This window comes from Acanthopagrus latus, chromosome 4, assembly GCF_904848185.1.
Source record: "Acanthopagrus latus isolate v.2019 chromosome 4, fAcaLat1.1, whole genome shotgun sequence".
Taxonomy (NCBI): Eukaryota; Metazoa; Chordata; class Actinopteri; order Spariformes; family Sparidae; genus Acanthopagrus; species Acanthopagrus latus.
In genome coordinates this window covers 198,223-218,755 of record NC_051042.1, presented here as the reverse complement: position 1 = coordinate 218,755, position 20,533 = coordinate 198,223, and the positions used below count along the sequence as shown (strand labels likewise).

At 42.6% G+C, this 20,533-nt stretch overlaps 1 protein-coding gene across 4 annotated transcripts in view; it reads left to right on the top strand.

Moving 5' to 3' along the window:
• The window catches only part of LOC119017678 (cell migration inducing hyaluronidase 1), a 161,323-nt gene that overhangs the window by 116,286 nt on the left and 24,504 nt on the right, over positions 1-20,533 (top strand). For all 4 annotated transcript variants that reach the window (XM_037094536.1, XM_037094537.1, XM_037094539.1 and 1 more), the window contains 5 exons: positions 5,303-5,472; positions 8,495-8,704; positions 9,264-9,469; positions 19,529-19,598; positions 20,125-20,253. In XM_037094536.1, coding sequence (XP_036950431.1) covers positions 5,303-5,472; positions 8,495-8,704; positions 9,264-9,469; positions 19,529-19,598; positions 20,125-20,253 — 785 coding nt within the window. The remainder of the gene's footprint in view (positions 1-5,302; positions 5,473-8,494; positions 8,705-9,263; positions 9,470-19,528; positions 19,599-20,124; positions 20,254-20,533) is intronic.

Genomic DNA, 20,533 nt, shown 5'->3' with positions numbered 1-20,533 from the left:
GTCAATAACTTTTCCTCTATCTCTGCCACAATACTTTCCCACTCAGGCGACATCTGTTGCAGCTCCGACATGATAGAAGACGTTTACCTCCACTATACGTGACTCCAGATGTCTGCAGGCTTAGCTCTCACAATGTCCGTGTTAGCAGCTAGCGTTAGCTCCTACGATGTCCGTTGGTTGCTCGTCATTTCTCCTGCTTCGTGCTGAAGAAAAAACTCAAACCGGGCGGAAACACCAAGTTTATGTTGCACCCCTCAAGTAGACCCGACTCCGTCTCACAGTTTGGCAACTTTATTCGTCCCGGTTTTACATCGGTTTTTTTCCTCCAGGCGATAGGCCTGCTTCACACACGTACTCCCCAAAAACAATTCAAGAAGAAGAAAAAAACAAACACCCATCCTGCTCAGCGCCGGCCGATGACATCACATGAACTCTGACCTCAGCCCAAAAATTATGAAATACAAGAAAAACGAACATACAGCTTCAACTGTGAGCATTTACTTGAAGTTCCTCAGCTCACTGACCTCTAAATTATTAAACTGCAAAATATTGAGATGCAAATAATATCTAGGTCTCAACACTCACTCAACAAGGACTTAAATCTTAAGGGTTATAATTTTAATGGCTTCATGATAGTCTTTGCTGGCAAATTGCTTATATTTTTTCAGGATGAGATCATTTTTTATTTATTGAATAGAGAGTGAGTTAATGTGTTCATCCTTCAGATGTAGCCTGTGGGGATTTGGAATGAAACCCCTGTTAAACTATGGCAACTCTATCTGCCTAAACAGATTAAAGTCACACATGGAAAAAACATCTTTATTCCTAGGAACCCTTCCATGAAAGCTGATGCTGAGGCTACAGAGGTGTGTCTGCACACAAACACTCAGTCTGATAGTAGCCAGGTAGAGACAGCCTGCAGCAGTGTGAGGGCGTCAGTGGAAGGTGTTTGGACTGACTCAGGGCCAAGGGAAAGTCTCAGCCTGCATCCTGGAGCACTGACTGAGCCCATTCACACTGACGCATACATACACAGCACTGACACGCATGCTATGAAGAACACACACCTACATACTTATTTTCATTCTTTCATTTTGCATCACACACACACACACACACACTCTGGGCAGAGCTCTTCAGGTCAGGCCTGTCAGCCCACACTGGTCTCCTGTACGGTTCAAATGGCCTTTGTCTTTGTGTCTTGGAGAAGCTCTTGGTGCCTGCAGCAGCTAAAATTCAGCAGTAACATGACATGACATGCTCTCATAGCTGTCGCCTCCCGACACCAATTCACACACCACAAAAAGTCAAGTTTGCGTGTCTTCTGATTTATCCTCGGAGAGCAGGATCACTTCAAAAATCTCCGCCTGAGCTGCTGGCGTTTCTCTCCTGCCCAGCCGCATCAGAAGATCAGTCCATTATACGTCCTCCACCCCTGCCTGCCAACACACACACACACACACACACACACATACACACACACACTCACACACTCCTCCCTGCTCTGCTTCAGCTCTCTGACATCACAGGTTATTTGGCCGTTCTGAGTGGAAATCCTTTTTTTTTTTTTGGTTGGCCCGAGGCTCCTGTCACTCCTTCTGACTGTAATCCATTTCATTAATTCCTGTCTGCATGCCACTTTGCAGCACTGTTTTTGAACATGCAGTGATAATCAGATCTATTCCCCAGGCCCTGAGGTTACACACAAACAGGGAGGGTGTGCTGTTTTTGTTGCTGGCAGCCAGGAGCTGGGAGAGACACAGAGAGCGATAGCCCTGGGCTATTTATCAGTTTGAGTCCAATAACTCGTGCCTGGGTTTTACATGTTGAATTTTTGACAGTTCTAAATGGCATAAAAGATGATTAATGTGGAAATTAAATGTTGCAGGGTGAATCAGTGGCCTGGAGCATTGGAGAAGCATATTTCAGGCATTCTTCAGACCATTTCAACATTATTAGTATTGACTGAAAACTGATCATAAACTGTAAATGCTGTGGGGACTAAAGTACCATATTCATCTCCAAAATGCAGTTCAGTGAGTCTATAAAGTAGCAGATGTGCACTTAAGTACTTGAACTCATCCCTTACCACTGATTCCCAACAAATGAATACCAAGCTAATCAACAAACTCTGGAGTATTTTCATTGTGTTCCCTCTCAAACTCCCAGACCACACTAACGTTTATTAACGCTTGGGGGAGCAGATATTTACATGGGGACACAAATTCATCTCAAATGTGATTATGTAACATGTGATTCTGACACCACAGGCATTCATTTGTTGCCTTAGCAGCCTCCAATCTTCTGGGTTCAGGCTTTCCACCAGAGGTTACATCCTGGCTGCAGGGATTTGCTTCCACTCAGCCACATGAACTTCAGTGAGGTCTCACACTGGCGTTGGGTGTTGAGTGCTGGCTCTAAGTCAGCATTCCAGTTCATCCCAAAAGTGCTGGGTGGGGTTGAGGTCATGGCTCAGAGCAGGCCAGTCACGTTCTTTCACACCAAGCTGGGATAAGCACTGCTTTATGGACCTGTTTTTTGAATTACTGAGACACAAAAACTGTTGCCACAAAGATGTGATCGCACGTTTGTCGAGAATATTGTTCTTTAGCAAGATTCATCTTCATTGGTACCCAGACCAAAACAGGGAACACAGTCATGGTATACAATGAATCAGTTCTGACTTTGCACATTGATATATTAAGGAAACTGAATTTGGTGGATAGTTTAAGTTGCCAGTAGACTTTGGTGTATTGACATTACTCAAATATCAAAAACGCTGATGTGATTTTGAAATAGGATTATAGTAAATGTTGTTCTATACCGTGCTACAGCCATTATTTATTTTTGTTGGTTAACCCTGAAGGGTTTCTCATCAAAAAAGGGATTTTTGATTTGGATTTTGAATTATTACATAGAATAATCTCAGTGTCAAACACCAGGTTATGATACCTTCAGGTACAGTTCATCCGGATAATCTTTACAGATTAACAGCACTTCATGATTTTTGAAGTGTGAATTAAATATCCAGCCATAAAGCTAATAACAGACGACATCACAGCCACATGACTTAAACATCACCGCCACTAAGAGTCTCACAACACAAGAACTAAACAGGTTTTCTATAAACTGATCAATTCACAAGTTAGAGTAAAGTCAGAGTTAGAATATTGTGTAACTAAAGTGGGCCTGTAAAGACGGACTAGTGAGTAGATCCTATAACGTTTCACTACAGTTTCAACGTCAGCATGTGTAAAATATAATAAAATATGTCGCGGACATGAAAAGACTTGACATGACAGGTGAAGGTCAGTGTGTTTCTGATTCACGTCATCTTTGTTGATCGTTAAAACAATGCTCCATGTGGAAAGCCTCGCTGTCACGTGATGTGTCTCAGGCATGTGAGTGTATTAAAGATGGGCACCCGGTACAGTAGCGTCTGCTGATCCCCCATGAAGAACTATTCATCAGTTTATGAACAAAAACTCTAAAAATACAGTGAATGTTTCCACACGTGAGTTACAATAAATGACAATGGCTGGTTAGTCGTTCCCAAAAAAGCACATAGTTGTTGTAAACAGTAGGCACAAGAACTAAATTGTAGTGAACTGGGATCCAGAAGCTGTTCTTTGTGTCCTGGGCTTCTGAAACAAAGAAGGTGTTTGTTTGTACGTTGAGTCTCTGTGCTGATGGAGGGAGTAGGAGCAGAGAAACAGATTAAGCATGTGTGAGTGTTAACACATTTCTTTGATTTATTTATTTTTTTCTTCAGCATCGCTTTGTTTTTTTGTAATCAACACGTTTGCGTTGTTCAGGATGTGAATGTGTAGGAGTGGAGGACACGAGGAACAAAGCCGTTATCGTTCCGCAGCCATTCTTCCACTTCCTGTGTTATTCTCCCTTCTTTTTCTCCTCCCTGCCTTTCATGGGATCCTCTTTGTTCTCCTCAGCCTCACCATCACTTGCTGAGGTGTAATTGGCTTTCCAAGGAGCTACATTATGCAGAATGCATATTAGCATATTTTTCAAAATGGCTGAGGCCAAGTGTGAGTGTGGGTGGGTTTGAGCACTGGAAGGTTTCTAAATGTTTTGGTATGTATATAAAAAAAAAAAACTAGGTCATACAACCTTCCAAAGTTCAGCAGCTTGACCAATATGAGAAGATACTGAGCAGATATTGCCCACCTCTCTGAATTTCTTCCAGACCCCAGTGTGCACGTGTGACATCATGATGACATCAGAGCTGTGAGCAGCACAGACAGTGTGATCAGTGTTAGTTTCACTAAGAGTGTCTGATCGTTTCAAACAGCACCCAGTCTGCTCAGTGAGCATCCAGAGTGCTCTGAGGTCAGTTTAACGTTGAATTTTGAGGAAACAGATCAGCTGCTTGCTTTCAGTGAACCTGTTGACATATCGAGTAAATTCCAAATATTTTGGGGAACAGCTCCACACCCTTATTACACCTGATCAGTAAAAATATGAGTGTCAGATGAGTGACGTCACAAACACACTGAGACATCTATTCTTAGCACAACATTTAGGAGCTCCATCAAAATACCCACAAACTGTTTTGTTTTCACTCACACTGGACTTCACCTGTTCCTGAAACAAGCTCCCACCACCACTCACTGCATGCTGATAGCACAGGGCTGTTACTGGTACGAGCAGCAGCTTTGAGGCATCGTACTGTGAACTGAATGTGGGAGGGAAGAGGTTTGGTTTCTAACTTTGGTTGACTTCAGGATGAACTCTTCGCTATTCTTTCCACCCACACACACACGCACACACGCACACACACACTGCTCTATATAAATTCAGGTTTGACTGTCTATGTGTAATTCATCAATGTATATTCCCTCTGTGTTCAGTATAAAGTGCTGACCGCCCTCCTTTGAAGAGAGAAAAAGTGGTGCTACAAACCCAGCTTTACAATTACGTCCTCCATTGCAATTACCTGAAACATCTGCTTAGTCTGTACCCCCACCACACACACACACAAAGCAAACAATCAACAAACTGTACTTTTCTCAGTCTCTGGTGAGAATGGGCATCTGTTTACGCTGCTCAGCTCTGTGGAATGGACTGTTTAATGGAAACAGTAAAGGCTTCAGACAGCACTGTCAGCAGATGAGTGTAGATCCATGCAGCAGTTTTCAACAGATGTCTCTATACTGTGTTTGTTGCCATGATGAAATGTTGAGCCCTTGAGCTGAAGTATGGTGTGTGTGTGTGTGTGTGTGTGTGTGTGTGTGTGTGTGTGTGTGTGTGTGTGTGTGTGTGTGTGTGTGTGTGTGTGTTGCAGGTAAGCCTCAGTTCATCCACATGGGTGAAGAAGTGGATGGGGTGGACATGAGGGCGGAGGTGGGCCTGCTGAGTCGTAACATCCTCCTCCGTGGTGAGATGGAGCCTGGCTGCTATGGCAATGAGGCCTGCAAATTCTTCAGCTTCGACACTTTTGGAGGACATCTGAAGGTATGCTTCTGTCCTAACTGTGTCAATTACAGAGCAGACAACCAGGTGATTCACATATGACAAGCTAAAGGCTGCTGAGTCCATTCATCACTTGCCAAACCCTCTTTCGGGTGCACATTCCTGTGCTGCTTCCCGACAGCGTCCCCCGCTGGGTCTCCCTCATCCCTGTTCTGCAAACATCCAGCAAACAGCACCAAGACTCCCCCAGTGCTCCAGGCTCCCAGTCCGGACTGCTAGGTTCAAGACTAACTGAGTTAAAGAGGGAGTTTGTAGAGGTTGGTTGAGCGAAAGATGATGAACGATGATTCATGATTCAGCAGCTCGCGGTCGGAGAGTTACAGTGTCGGTGTATTGCCTAACCCTAACCAAACCTTCTGTGAAGTCATTTTGCCGCAAGGATAACCATATTATAGAGTCTTAATATTTTAAAAAGCAGGGATTCTGATGTAAAAGAAACTTGTCACTGAACGTAATGTGGATATTTGCATAATAATCTGATTTCTACATTCTTGTGTGGCAGTATGGGTGCAAAAATGTTTTCCTCACCCCTGGTTCAACTGTATAACATGGATGGATGGATGGATGGTTGGATGGATCTATGGGTGGATGGATGGATGGGTCTATGGATGGATGGATGGATGAATGGATGGATGGATCTATGGGTGGATGGATGAATGGATGGATCTATGGATGGATGGATGGATGGATGGATGAATGGATGGATGGATCTATGGGTGGATGGATGAATGGATGGATCTATGGATGGATGGATGGATGGATGGATGGATCTATGGGTGGATAGATGGATGGATCTATGGATGGATGGATGGATGGATCTATGGGTGGATGGATGGATGGATGGATGGATGGATCTATGGGAGGATGGATGGATGGATGGATGGATGGATGGATCTATGGGAGGATGGATGGATGGATCTATGGGTGGATGGATGGATGGATGGATGGATGGATGGATCTATGGGTGGATGGATGGATGGATGGATGGATGGATGGATGGATCTATGGGTGGATGGATGGATGGATGGATGGATGGATGGATGGATGATGGATGGATGGATCTATGGGTGGATGGATGGATGGATGGATGGATGGATCTATGGATGGATGGATGGATGGATGGATGGATCTATGGGTGGATAGATGGATGGACTCATTGTTTCTGGGGTTTTGAATGTAATATAATTCATTTTTCGTGGTTGTGGTTTTAATCTTGCAGCTGTTAATTTGCTCACAGTTGGAATCTCCCAAACCAAGAAGACAGATGTGTGACAGAGTGTGTGCTGGCTACACTTTCAGCTAAAACCAATTAGTGGCATTACACACTGATTTTCACATCAGACGACAGTTTGTGTCAGCGACAGCGCCCCAACAACCCTCGACTCGGGCTAATTTATGGTGGATACTTCCTCTCCAGAGGACAGCTGCCTGTTGAGAAGTGGAGAACAGCCCACGCCTCAAGCCTGCAACCCCCACAGTGCCTCAGTGCATCACCATCTGAGACAGCATTTTAATGAAGCAGCGTTCATTAAGTCCCAAAACACTGACCTGCTCAAAATATCTGCGTCAGACATGAATGGCCACATAGAAGGAAATCAGTTATGCTACAGTAAGGGAACAAAAGGGAACAGTTTTGATATATTTTGTGAATATACCTGTGCCTTCCTGTTTTATGTAGAATTAGAAGAAAGGACCATTATGATGTCATTCAGTGTTTTTCCAGTGGACTGATCCAGGCCTTACCTCTATGCTGCACACATACCTGTGAAATGCAACACATTTGAATTTTCATTGGGAAGTCATTCAGTCAGAGTTAGCATCACCGCTATCACAGAATAATGTTGTTTTTTTTTTATGGATGTCCCCAATAATTTTTACAGTATGGAAATTATATTTTGAAGTCCAGCTCAGACAAGTCTTACATGCCACATATGATGCTAGTCAGCCAATCAAATGTATGTGTTTCTTATAGCTTTGTGATTCACAGATTAGAGACACTCAGAGAAAACTGACAGAGAAAAAGAGTTTTTACTGAGGGAGGGACAGTGTGACTCATATCTGAGAATGTGGTCATTATTAAAAGGTGAAGCACCACTACCTGACAGCACAGAGCCTGTTTTCAGCAAAAAAAAAAAAAAGCATGATGTAAAATATCTGTTATGGCACTGAATCACAGAAATGATGATGTTCTAGTCGACTGATTATAAGGATATAAGGCCCCGGGATGTGCTCATGGTGGACATTTGCACACACAGTTGACAACATTTGGCAAATCAAATGCTGATGCATTGATGTACTATTAAAAGTAAGATTAGAGCAGGTTTAGATGCTGCCACTGAGGACAGAAGACAGTGCAGAGAGACACTGAGAGACAGGAGAGGACAGCAGAACAAAGAAGGAAGGAGGGAGAGAGAGAGAGAGGCTGTGGCTCTGCTGCCTTCATGCCTCTCTCTCCCCGGGGCCAGCTATCATATCCTATTATAAATTTCCATCTCAGGCTCATGTCACATATTTCTCATCATGGGTGTGTGTGTGTGTGTGTGTGTGTGTGCGCTGTGTACACAAACACACACACACACACACACACACACACACACACACACACACACACACACACACACACAGAGCCTCAGTGAGATTCCAGTGAAGCCCTTCAAAATGAACGCCTCAGAGCACACTCCCCCATGACAGTTGTGCTTTTCCTGTTCAAACCTTGTACCGCCACCACTGCTGGCCACGAGCTGTGAGAAGCAGGCTTTGTTTCAGCCTGTGTCTGTAGCTTTTTCTCATAGGCTGTAATCTTTCAACTGAAATTTCAGTGAACATCTGAAGTGTGGGTTTAGAGGGTTTCTCATGATGTGGCTCTGTTTGTGGAGTAAAGCTGCCTTTTATCAGCGAGTCACTCTGTTCTCATGTCTTATCAGTGATGATTTTTGGAGGCGTTGATGAGTTTGATGGAACAACTTGATCTCTGCAGGAGTGACTGATGTGCTGTCGTTGTCAGGTGGAGCGAGGCTTCAGGGCGGTTCATATTTCTGGGATGGAGCTGCAGCACATGGGCCAGCAGACAATGGGACACTATCCGGTCCATTTCCATATGAACGGAGACGTGGATGAGCAGGGAGGCTACAGGCCCCCGACCTCCGTCAGCGATCTCTCCATCCACCACTCGTTCTCCCGCTGCTTAACCATCCACGGCTCCAACGGCCTGCTGGTCAGTGCAGACTTTTAACTCAAGTTTTTCAATCTCAGTTTCCGTGTATAACTTGTACATGTGTAAAGGCCAAGGTGAAACAGCTTGGGCAGGCATATAGGAATCGATACCACTCTCACGTCTGTGAAGCACTCTGAAGCTACTGCCAGCATTCAGTTGGCTTAGCACATGAGTGGCCATCAGTAAATGCTCTTATTGAACAACCTTCATGTGAAAGTTTGGGGCGCCATCTTAGAACAAAGAATCAAGCTCTCTTAATTCATTAATCCATGACAGAGTCTGTGTCCAGAGTCCAGGATGGAAGGATACTCTGAACACATGCAGACTTTGTTCGTCTCCCTCACAGTGCTTCATCACTTGGCAAGGATCCAGCATTTGTAACGTGGACAAAGGAGAACACTTAATGTTAGATAACAGAAAGTTATGAATCAAAAGATGAATATTCAGGGCTCATAAAGTTGATTCATTCACAGCGGGCTGAACTCTTTGTTGGCAGTTGTTTTGGGGGTAGGGGCCCAGTCTGCGATCAGTAAAATGTGACATGTCCATTACCTCCCAGGTAAAGAATGTGGTGGGCTACGACACGCTAGGCCACTGTTTCTTCACCGAGGATGGGCCAGAAGAGAGAAACACATTTGACCACTGTCTGGGTCTGATGGTGCGAGCCGGGACTCTGCTGCCTTCAGACAGAGACAGCAAAATGTGCCGTGACATCACTGAAGGAGCTTACCCAGGTTACATACCTAACCCACGCCAAGACTGCAGGTAAGACACAATACTGTTTCACATTAGCACTGTCCAAGTTTCACATTAAAAGCTGGAAGGACTCTGGGGGGTAAATGAGGTAGATGTGAGGGAACCACATCGTAAATTCAGCAGATTATTGTAAGTGTTTTAAAGATGCAGAAGAAATAAACTTGTTCATTCGTTAATAATGACTACAAATTTAGACATGTAACTAGTGAGAAGATAAAACACTGTAAATATATTCATAGTGAATTAACTGAAATTATAACTGAATGAACTTTTAAACCTCACTCTCTGTTCAGAGTCTGTTCTGACCTGAGAAAACAAGAGCAAACGCAGAGACGGTAAAATAAATACATGGTTTCCAGACCACATACTGAAGAAAATAGACGATAAGTAGTGCCAGAATGGATTTCATGGAAAACAAATCGTTTAACTGTGGAAGGGTAGAGGTTGAAAACACCTTGACAATTTGCTAGTGATCATATGGTTCAATGATTTCCCTCTCTGTCTTCCTCACACACACACACACACACACACACACACACACACACATACATACAAATAAAATGTGTGACTCAGTGCTAATATGGATGTAAACGTTTTGTGGCAGATGTCGAAAACCTCCTCGATGTAGAAAAACTGCATCCATCATAAAATTCAGGGCTGCATAACAGAAGGGAGAGCAAAACTGTTTCCGTCTATGCACAGAGATGCATTTATTTAGAGTTAGTAGATATTATTGTGAAGTACATATACATGTCCTCTGTCAACACTCACCATCACTTCTGATAAATGGGTCGGAGGCAGTCAGACAGGACTGACTGCACATTTCTGCTTCATTTAGCAAATAACCATGTTACTCTGTAATCAATTTATCATGTTAAATGTCTAAATTGTATAAATTGGCTGAGTGTGTCCAACATACTGAGCTTGACATGTTCTACCATACACATCTGCACCAGTGAGACCTCCGACAATATAATCTTTGGATTTCCTGAAAATATGACAAGCAAAAGAATCAAATTAATTAGAAGCAACGCTGTGTTACTTTTGTCCTTTACTGGAATAAAACTGATGGATCTGAGTGATTTTCAGCTGTCGACTCAGTGACAGGGTGTCATTTGTGTCTAGGCTATTTCAATACTTAAAAATCACAGTATAACTCCAAGGCACTCTCTTTTAAACTATTAAAATGCCTTTATTACCACAGCCTTCAACCTTTGGGACCGACACTCTGAAGCCTTTGTTTTGACTCGGTGGCGGAGGCTTGATGCACACACACCATGGTTTGTTTCAGGATCTAACATGATGAGCACTGCTATCAAACTCAAACTAATTCTGTGCTGCAACCATCTTTTTGTCCCTGTCCTCTCTATTGGAAAAACCAACACCTTTATAAGTCAGAAAATGACACAATAAATATGAATCAATACAGAAACAGAATTAAAAATAATGTCAACCTTTAACTTGATTTGAGCAAATGTGTCACATAAAGAAGGTGATAGACACAGCGAGCACACACAGGTCTGTCAGCTGAGGGTTAGGATGTCTGTTTCCCCCCGCACCTTCACTTTGTTATTTTCTAAGCATGAAGGTGCGTCTCAGAATATAAAGCAGTTAAATCCGGGTCACAGGACGTTTTTATCTCGGCACGCTGCCTCTGTGTTCAGGCCGTGGTTAGGGATGCATGATGGCACCGGCTTTCCCTGAGGTGAAGTCATCCACCCGCTCTCCAACACGATGTTACTGGAAGGATTTTCTGTGTCTTACAGTATCTTAGCTTTGACTTTCTGCTCCCTTCATTTTTCTTTTCTCCTTTCCTCCTTCCTCTCCTAATTTATCCAATTACAAGAGCCTGGCAATACACAATGCACTGAACTCCTAATGAGGATTTTTGTCCAATTTGTCTGGATCAATGTATTCTGTAATGATTTCCAGATCCCAGTGTATTTATTACAGCGATTGAAAAATTCCCATTTAATCAAACATAGTTGCACTAACAGCGTTCCCCCCTGTACGATTTATGATGATTAATTTCCAGCCAGCCTTTTAAACGCTCCCTTGTGGCTGCCTCTGTCTCTTCCCCTGTCATTGTTGAGCTGTGTATGAGAGGAATTTAAATATTTGATGAGAACAATACATTTCAGTCAGATTTACCAGGAACAGGGCTATGTGGGCTGCATGTGGAGGATGAAACTGTCATTTAAACCGAGCCAGATGAATGTGCTGCGCCTACCGCACTTGCGTCTGCATGCATTTGACATAACGAATTATCTATCCAAGCTTCCTTCTTCAGAGGAAATGGTAAGAGATGGCAGTCAGTTTTGAAGCTGGGTTAGGGTTCAGATTTGAACCCTGAGCTGCTGGGGAGGACACAGCCTGCATTCATGGGGCACACGCTCTACCAGCTGAGCCTTTTAATATGTTACCATTCACGATCACCTAAAAACAGTCTTCTATCGTGCATCACCATACCTGGTTTTAATCACCAGCGATAAGCTTTTTTCACTGAAACATTCATGGCTCATTAATTTAGCTTGGCTGGAAACAATGATGAAGGCCCCAGACCTCGGAGGATCAGTCTGTCCCCAAGTCTCTCCATGAGGTTGATTGGTTTGTTTTTCATCAAAATGTCTCAGCAACTAATGGGTCGTGGAATTTGGTTCAAATGTCCCCAGATTATAAATTATAATCAAGGAGCTCCCCTGAACTTTCATCTGCTTCCATCATCAGGTCAAAGTTTCAGTTTGTCTGTTCGTTCGGTTTATGAACTTGGTAAGAGAATAAGTTGGGAGAGTCTGACTGGTTATCTTGCCCAAAGCGAACTGAACTGTGACCTGAAAATGAAGGTCCGGTACGTGTGTCACTGTCACGCTGCTATGGTAGAGATGTTTTGGGAGATGCTGACAGACCGTCTCAGTATGAGGATGTCTTTGCATGGTGAACATGGTTAACCCTGCTAAACATCAGCACGCTGGCATTATCACTCATGTTAGCCCACTGCTATTACCATTTCACCAGCATGGCTGTACACTTTCTGTCTGGTTTTAATGGTCAATGCAAAATTATTATTATAGTATTGAAATGACAGTATCTGCACATGGCAATGATTGTAGATGTAGGTCAGGGAGAGACTGTGAGAATGGTAGACATTATTTCAATGTGACAGAATTTAAACTGAGGTCTACAGTCTGCACATCCATCTACTAACCCAGCCTCCACAGCTTTTCTCTTCAGTTCTGTCATGGACACAGTGGATCTTCCTGTATATCTGCTGTTTTCATTAGTTTGATATGTGTCCTTGCACTCCTGTGCATATCAGTACAACATCCCATGTCTTTACTATTGTATACTTTTTCATGACGAACAGATTTAAAGAGAGAGTTGTGTTATGTTGCTTGACGCTCTCCAGCAAAAAGGTTGCATTCTCATCTGTATTTGACATTCAGTTATAGTATACAGGTACCTCCATGAAATTCACAAGTTGGTTAGCTGGCAACAACAGCAAGAGAGACAGGAGAGGGAGAGAGAGAGAGAGAGAGAGAGAGAGAGAGAGAGAGAGAGAGACAGGGGAAACAAAGACTCAGAGAAAATCAAAAGAGAAGAGAGGAGAGGAGAGGAGAGGAGAGGAGAGGAGAGGAGAGGAAGAAGTGGGGGTTGAAGGTGTGGTAAGCTGCTGTGGAGCTGAACTGTATATTTTTCCATTTAAATTCATACTCATTACCCTAAGCTGCTTTCACTCACATACCTGTGAACTGAACTCTTGTGATTTTCTCATAATGCCTGCTGCACGTGTGAAAGCTGCTTTCTGAGCCGCAAATATCCACACAGAAACAACGCCAGAGGAATTTATGGAAAAAAGGAAACATTCAAGAGAGGAATGTGCTGTAAGTAAAGGTTGTATTGTAGAAATGTATTTTTTTTAAAGGCTAACAATAATTTGCTATTTATAAATCTAGAATCAACGAGGGAAATGCAGACATGAACAAAAAGAGTTAAATGTAAAAGCAAGTGATGTTAAATGTAATGGGCCAGCATGAAGATGAAGGTCTGTCCTGTCCACAGGAACACACAGACACAAAGTGAGTGTCCACTCACCATTTGTGTTGCACTGATCCAAGATTCAGCTGTCCGTGGCTCAGTGTGCACCTCTGTACTGTACACTAACACTAACACATAGCAGAATGAGCTGCTGCAGGTGGTCCAGGTCTGCATCCTCTCTGACAGCCAGCAGTCAAAATATTGTGCCATGTAAGGCAGCAGCTTTTGTCTGGAAATGTCTGAGTCATTTGACCATGAGAGCCGAGCTGTGAGTGTGAGGGTGAAGCCTGGAGGTAAGGGGGACATCAAGCACAGTGACGGCTACAGGGCACTGAACTGCTCCCTGACATGTTTCCATCTAACTGTCTCTACTCATGAGGGTCATTTTGTTCTCAAAGTCTCTGACCACCAGTCAGAATACTTCTGTTACTTTTATTCTATTTATTTCAAATGTAATGCTCTTAGCTCTTGTCATTACAACTGATAATATCAGCTCAACAGTTTGAGTGGCATGTTATGAGGGATGCCACTGGTGGTAAATGAGAAAATATATTTTTCTATCATTTGAAATAAAATTTAGATAGACAGCAGTCAATCAGGTTTGGTTAATCTTTGATTGTAACGTTGTAGGATTTTTTTCATGGCAGGTAATTAATTAAATTAAAACTGCTACAAGGAACTTGACATGTTGATTGTGGCGGCCCCTGCCACCTATTAATGGTTATAATTGCTCAAATTGTCATTATGATCTGACAGTAGAATAAGATACAGGTCAGCTGTCTGTGGGTCCACCCAGTGGCTGTAATTTGATTTGCAAGAATCCATCACTCTCAGCTAAATACAGTCAGAGCAGCCCCCTCCCTCACACAGTGCGAGTGTGCACTGGGCAGTGCCCTTCTCATTACTTTACATCACATTTACATTTAGCAGGCGCTTTTGTCCAAAGCCACTTACAATAAGTACATATGTCACAAGAGAGAAACCACGACATATCACGTCGATGGAGCAAAATGAAATATAGAAATAATTGTCAGTGATCAGTCAGTGATGTTGGGGGCGCAGGACAGTCTGTTGTCGAGGATTACGCCCAGGTTCATCGCCACTGATGAACCGTGATGTCCTGGACAGTCCTGAACAGTGACTGACAGGTCCATGTGAGAGCAGTCTGTCCCGGGATGGAGAGGAGTTCATCTTTACTCAGGTTGAGTTTGAGGTGATGAGCAGCTGACCAAGCAGAGATGATGCAGACATTCAGAGATGATGCCGACATTCAGAGATGATGCCGACATTCAGAGATGATGCAGACATTCAGAGATGATGCAGACATTCAGAGATGATGCAGACATTCAGAGATGATGCAGACATTCAGAGATGATGCAGACATTCAGAGATGATGCAGACATTCAGAGATGATGCAGACATTCAGAGATGATGCAGACATTCAGAGATGATGCAGACATTCAGAGATGATGCAGACATTCAGAGATGATGCAGACATTCAGAGATGATGCAGACATTCAGAGATGATGTGGGCATTCAGAGATGATGCAGACATTCAGAGATGATGCAGACATTCAGAGATGATGCAGACATTCAGAGATGATGCAGACATTCAGAGATGAGTGTCACAACGTGGCTGTTGGAGGAGGATGTTGAGGAGCTGATGTCTTTGACAGGCAACACTGTCAATAACAACATGCACACAACCCATCCTGATACATGCAGGATCAATTTCAAAACACTGTCATAAGAGGTTGTCTGTTTAAGATGTAGTAATTATTTTTAATTTAATTTATTTTCAATACTAACTGTCTAATCCTGTAAAGGTGCATTGGTCATATTTGATCATAGCTTAGGTCTAATGGCAGCAGTGTTGTAGAGCCCTCCACTGTCACTGCAGGTGTGTGTTGACACGTTCCTGTCACTCTTCATCTTTACTCTCCCTTTAATCTCTATATGTTCTATTGTAATCGAGATGTTGTAGATGCTTTTCAATAGACTCGTAAGTCTCATAGGAAAATGAAAATGAGGGTAATGAATGATTATGACAGAACTGTTCTGAAAGTCTAAAGCGACCTCTGCCCTGAATTCATCAAGTAGTTTTCATTTTATGATTTATTCAACCCAGATGAATCAGAATCTGACCCAGTGACAGGCATTAAGATCACCTATAATAGTTATATAGAGATAGCCCACTGATGTGTGCAGGTCATATAGAGTATTAATATCTGTATTAAACTGAGCTTGTTTCATAAGCAGCTAAATGTTCCTCAAGTAAAAGCAAAATGAATGAATTAAAGTAGGCAGACTTAATCTATTTTTCTGCATTTTTCCGCTTCAACTTTCATTATTTATTATTGAGTTATTTATTATTCAGCTGTCATTACGAGCTGAAATGTTTCCCTCGATGGAGACTGACTTGGCTGATGGACTGTATTTTCTGCTCCCTCAAGCAGAATCCATGTTGCGCTGTGACACAGAGTGTTTTCATGTTTCCAGTATGTGTGACCTTTACTGTGTATCAGACGGCTAATCTCTCTGTCTCTCCTCTGTTAATCCCCTGCATAATCCAACTTGTCCAGCTCTTATATACACACATAAAGGCCACACACCTGCCAACACAGGACCTGTACACATGCAGTCTTTGGTGTGGAGAGAAGCTGGAGTGATGGCACCAGCACAACGTACAGCTGTTATGTGTCAAAGCCTTGCTCAAGGGCTCCTCATAATCTTTGTTAGACCTTCCTGCCTCATAATCTTTGACAGAAAACACTTCGAGGAGCCTGTGGGAGTCTGAACCTTGATTGTGGCTGGCTGAGACCTTGATTACACCTGAACTAATTCCTCTCTGCTCCAGACTGAGCTGCAGCAGGCGGTGATGGTAGAGGAGCGACTGTCCTCGTTAAGGCTACGCAACTGACAACAGAGGTTAACAGAGAGGTCAAGATGAGGGATGCAGCAGTCAGTCCACTTTGCCACAATTCACCTTCCTAGGCTGAAATGATATTTTTATTGTCCAGAATGTGCACTTATACGCATTTGATTAAAGCTAGGGTCTGTAATGTTGTTCAGAAACACATTTTGTTATACTGGGTGAAATGGTCCTGCTGTCCTGAGAGCAGTCAATACATTATGTAGTCAGAAAAAGGAACAAAAATAATCAGACCTCTGTGGCAGCTGCAGGACTGAGAACAAGCTGACCAATCTGTGCTTTTCAGTCCGAACAGCTCGGATTGGTCAAATGCTCTGATTAGTCAGATTCTCTGATTGGTCAGATGCCTTCATGTCTCGTCCTCTGTCCCTCCCTCCTCCGCGTGTGCACACATTAGGTTTCACTGATGCTGGAAATATTCGGCTCACTCCTCTGCAGAAATACGGAGCTGCAGGAGAAGATGGTCATTTGGTTACAATGGCAGAGAAGATGCAGCCAGCGTTACTTTTAACAGCTCACCCCGTTAAACAGGAAAGGAAAAGAAAGCCTGAGGCAGAAATGGCTGCAACGAAAAAGGCTCTGGATAAAGAAAGAAGTCAGACCCCAGTCAACATCGGTGCAGTGTTTGAGTGGTGGAGACAACTGGAGCATGTGAAGGGCCTGAAAAGTGATGCAGAGGTTTCTCTCTTTCTGTTGGACAGGAAATGATTTGTTTTGTTTCAGGGGGATTTGTTATTTTCATGAAATATGTAAGGTTTGCCAACATGGCTACATTTGTAGCTCATATTAGCCCAATGCTAATGTTAGCTTCTTTGTGTGTTGTTTTTAGCCATGAGAATGGCTAATGAGTCGGCCCAGTTTCCACTGGATACGGCCCGCCGCGTTGCGGCTCCGATCCAGTTTTGCTCCGCCTTCTGGCAGTATATATACATATATATATGTATATGTGTGTGTGTATATATATATATATATATATATATATATATATATATATATATATATATATATATATATATATATATATATATATATACACTATATTACCAAAAGTATTCGCTCACCTGCCTTTACTCATTCTATGAACTGAAGTGCCATCCCATTCCTAACTCATAGAATTCAATATGATGTCGGTCCACCTTTTGCAGCTATTACAGCTTCAACTCTTCTGGGAAGACTGTCCACAAGGTTGAGGAGAGTGTTTATAGGAATTTTTGACCATTCTTCCAAAAGCGCATTGGTGAGGTCACACACTGATGTTGGTCGAGAAGGCCTGGCTCTCAGTCTCCGCTCTAATTCATCCCAAAGGTGTTCTATCGGGTTCAGGTCAGGACTCTGTGCAGGCCAGTCAAGTTCATCCACACCAGACTCTGTCATCCACGTCTTTATGGACCTTGCTTTGTGCACTGGTGCACAGTCATGTTGGAAGAGGAAGGGGCCCGCTCCAAACTGTTCCCACAAGGTTGGGAGCATGGAATTGTCCAAAATGTTTTGGTATCCTGAAGCATTCAATGTTCCTTTCACTGGAACTAAGGGGCCAAGCCCAGCTCCTGAAAAACAACCCCATACCATAATTCCTCCTCCACCAAATTTCACAGTTGGCACAATGCAATCTGAAATGTACCGTTCTCCTGGCAACCTCCAAACCCAGACTCGTCCATCAGATTGCCAGATGGAAAAGCGTGATTCATCACTCCAGAGAACGCGTCTCCACTGCTCTAGAGGCCAGTGACGGCGTGCTTTACACCATTGCATCCGACGCCTTGCATTGCACTTGGTGATGTGTGGCTTGGCTGCAGCTGCTCGGCCATGGAAACCCATTCCATGAAGCTCTCTGCGTACTGTACTTGGGCTAATCTGAAGGTCACATGAAGTTTGTAGCTCTCTAGCAATTGACTGTGCAGAAAGTCGGCGACCTCTTTGCACTATGCGCTTCAGCATCCGCTGACCCCTCTCCGTCACTTTACGTGGCCTACCACTTCGTGGCTGAGTTGCTGTTGTTCCCAAACGCTTCCATTTTGTTATAATAGAGCTGACAGTTGACTGTGGAATATTTAGGAGCGAGGAAATTTCACGACTGGATTTGTTGCACAAGTGGCATCCTATGACAGTTCCACGCTGGAATTCACTGAGCTCCTGAGAGCGGCCCATTCTTTCACAAATGTCTTGTTTCACAGTCTGCATGCCTGAGTGCTTGAATTTATACACCTGGGGCCAGGCCAAGTGATTAGAACACCTGATTCTGATCATTTGAATGGGTGAGCGAATACTTTTGGTAATATAGTGTATATATATGTGTATATGTATGTGTGTGTGTGTATATATATATATATATATATATATATATATATATATATATATATATATATATATATATGTGTATATGTGTGTGTGTATATATATATATGTATATATATATATGTATCTGTATATATGTATATATATATGTAGATATATAGATGTATATATATATATGTATATATATATATATGTATATATATGTATATATATGTATATATATGTATATATATATATATGTATATATATATATATATATACATATATATATATATATATATATATATATATATATATGTATATATATGTATATGTGTGTGTGTATATATATATATGTATATATATATATATATATATATATATATATATATATATATATATATATATATATATATATGTATATATATATATGTGTGTGTGTATGTATGTATGTATATATTTATATATATGTATGTATATATATTTATGTATGTATGTATATATATGTATGTATATGTATGTATATATATGTATATGTGTGCTGATGACAAGATGCCATCAAACAAAGTAGTTTTAATATTTCATCACTTTCATAGTTTAACATTCAGCCGATTTATGCAAACTGTGAACGTTTCATTTCCTCACCTGGAGAAAGAAAGTGGCGGGGCAGAATGCACAGACGGAGTATTGAATAGCAGTCAAATACAAAGTCATTGTCCGTCCCTCAGTTACTGTCACTGTCTGTTGAGAGGCAGCGTTCTTCCTTTCTTTATTCACCACTACTGTGGAAAGCTAATAGCCATCATCGTTCCTCTCCCTCTTTGTAGTGCAACTTCAACTTTCTGGATCGCCAACCCCAATAACAACCTCATCAACTGTGCGGCTGCAGGCTCAGAGGTGAGTTTCACACTTCTACTTTTCACTTTCACTTCCTCACCCACCTCCCCCTCCCCCCAGCTCTCTCCAGGTGGAGGTCTGTCTCATTACCACGTTGCCAGGTCAGATTAATGGCTGTGTATTCCTATTAACTTCAGAATCAAGTAGACAACAGACAGAGGCACTGCCGCACTTCCACTATGATAGAGTGCCAATTATCATCATACTTCTGGGATTTCACAAGGGGACGTCTGGTGGAATGGAGACCCATTTATCCTCACTAATGTAATAACTATTCACATTTGCATACCTGCAAAGAACAACACAACAACAGACATGGCAACGAACAGTGAAGGCCGTGGCTGCTTGTGTGTGTGGGAGTGTGCACCTGTTTATGTGTGAACAACAAGATCTACACAAATCTACTCATGTGCACAGGTTCTTTGTGTTCTGCATTTATTCTAATTAAAACATACTTCTTGACAGTTTCCGTGTGTGTGTGTGTGTGTGTGTGTGTGTGTGTGTGTGTGTGTGTGTGCTCCATCAGGAAACAGGTTTCTGGTTCATCTTCCACCATGTGCCCACTGGCCCCTCAGAGGGGCAGTACTCCCCGGGACACACTGAACACACACCTATGGGCCAGTTCACCAACAACAGAGCCCATTCCAACTACAGGGTGAGTCTGAGTACAGATGCATGCTGGGAGGAGCAGAGCCACTTAGAGCAGCCAGACCCAGAAGCAGCAGTCAGATGTGCTGGTAGAAGATGTTCACACCACAGTTTCATACTGCAAACACTGAGGCATGAACTCAGCAACAGCATTCACATGAAATACACCTGATATAATTATAGTAATAAAAGTTACTTGTGTAGCACTTTTTTGACACAAAGTGCTTTACAGAACATAAAAACAACAGTGTACATGGTCAATATAAAAACCAAACAGACAGCAGGCG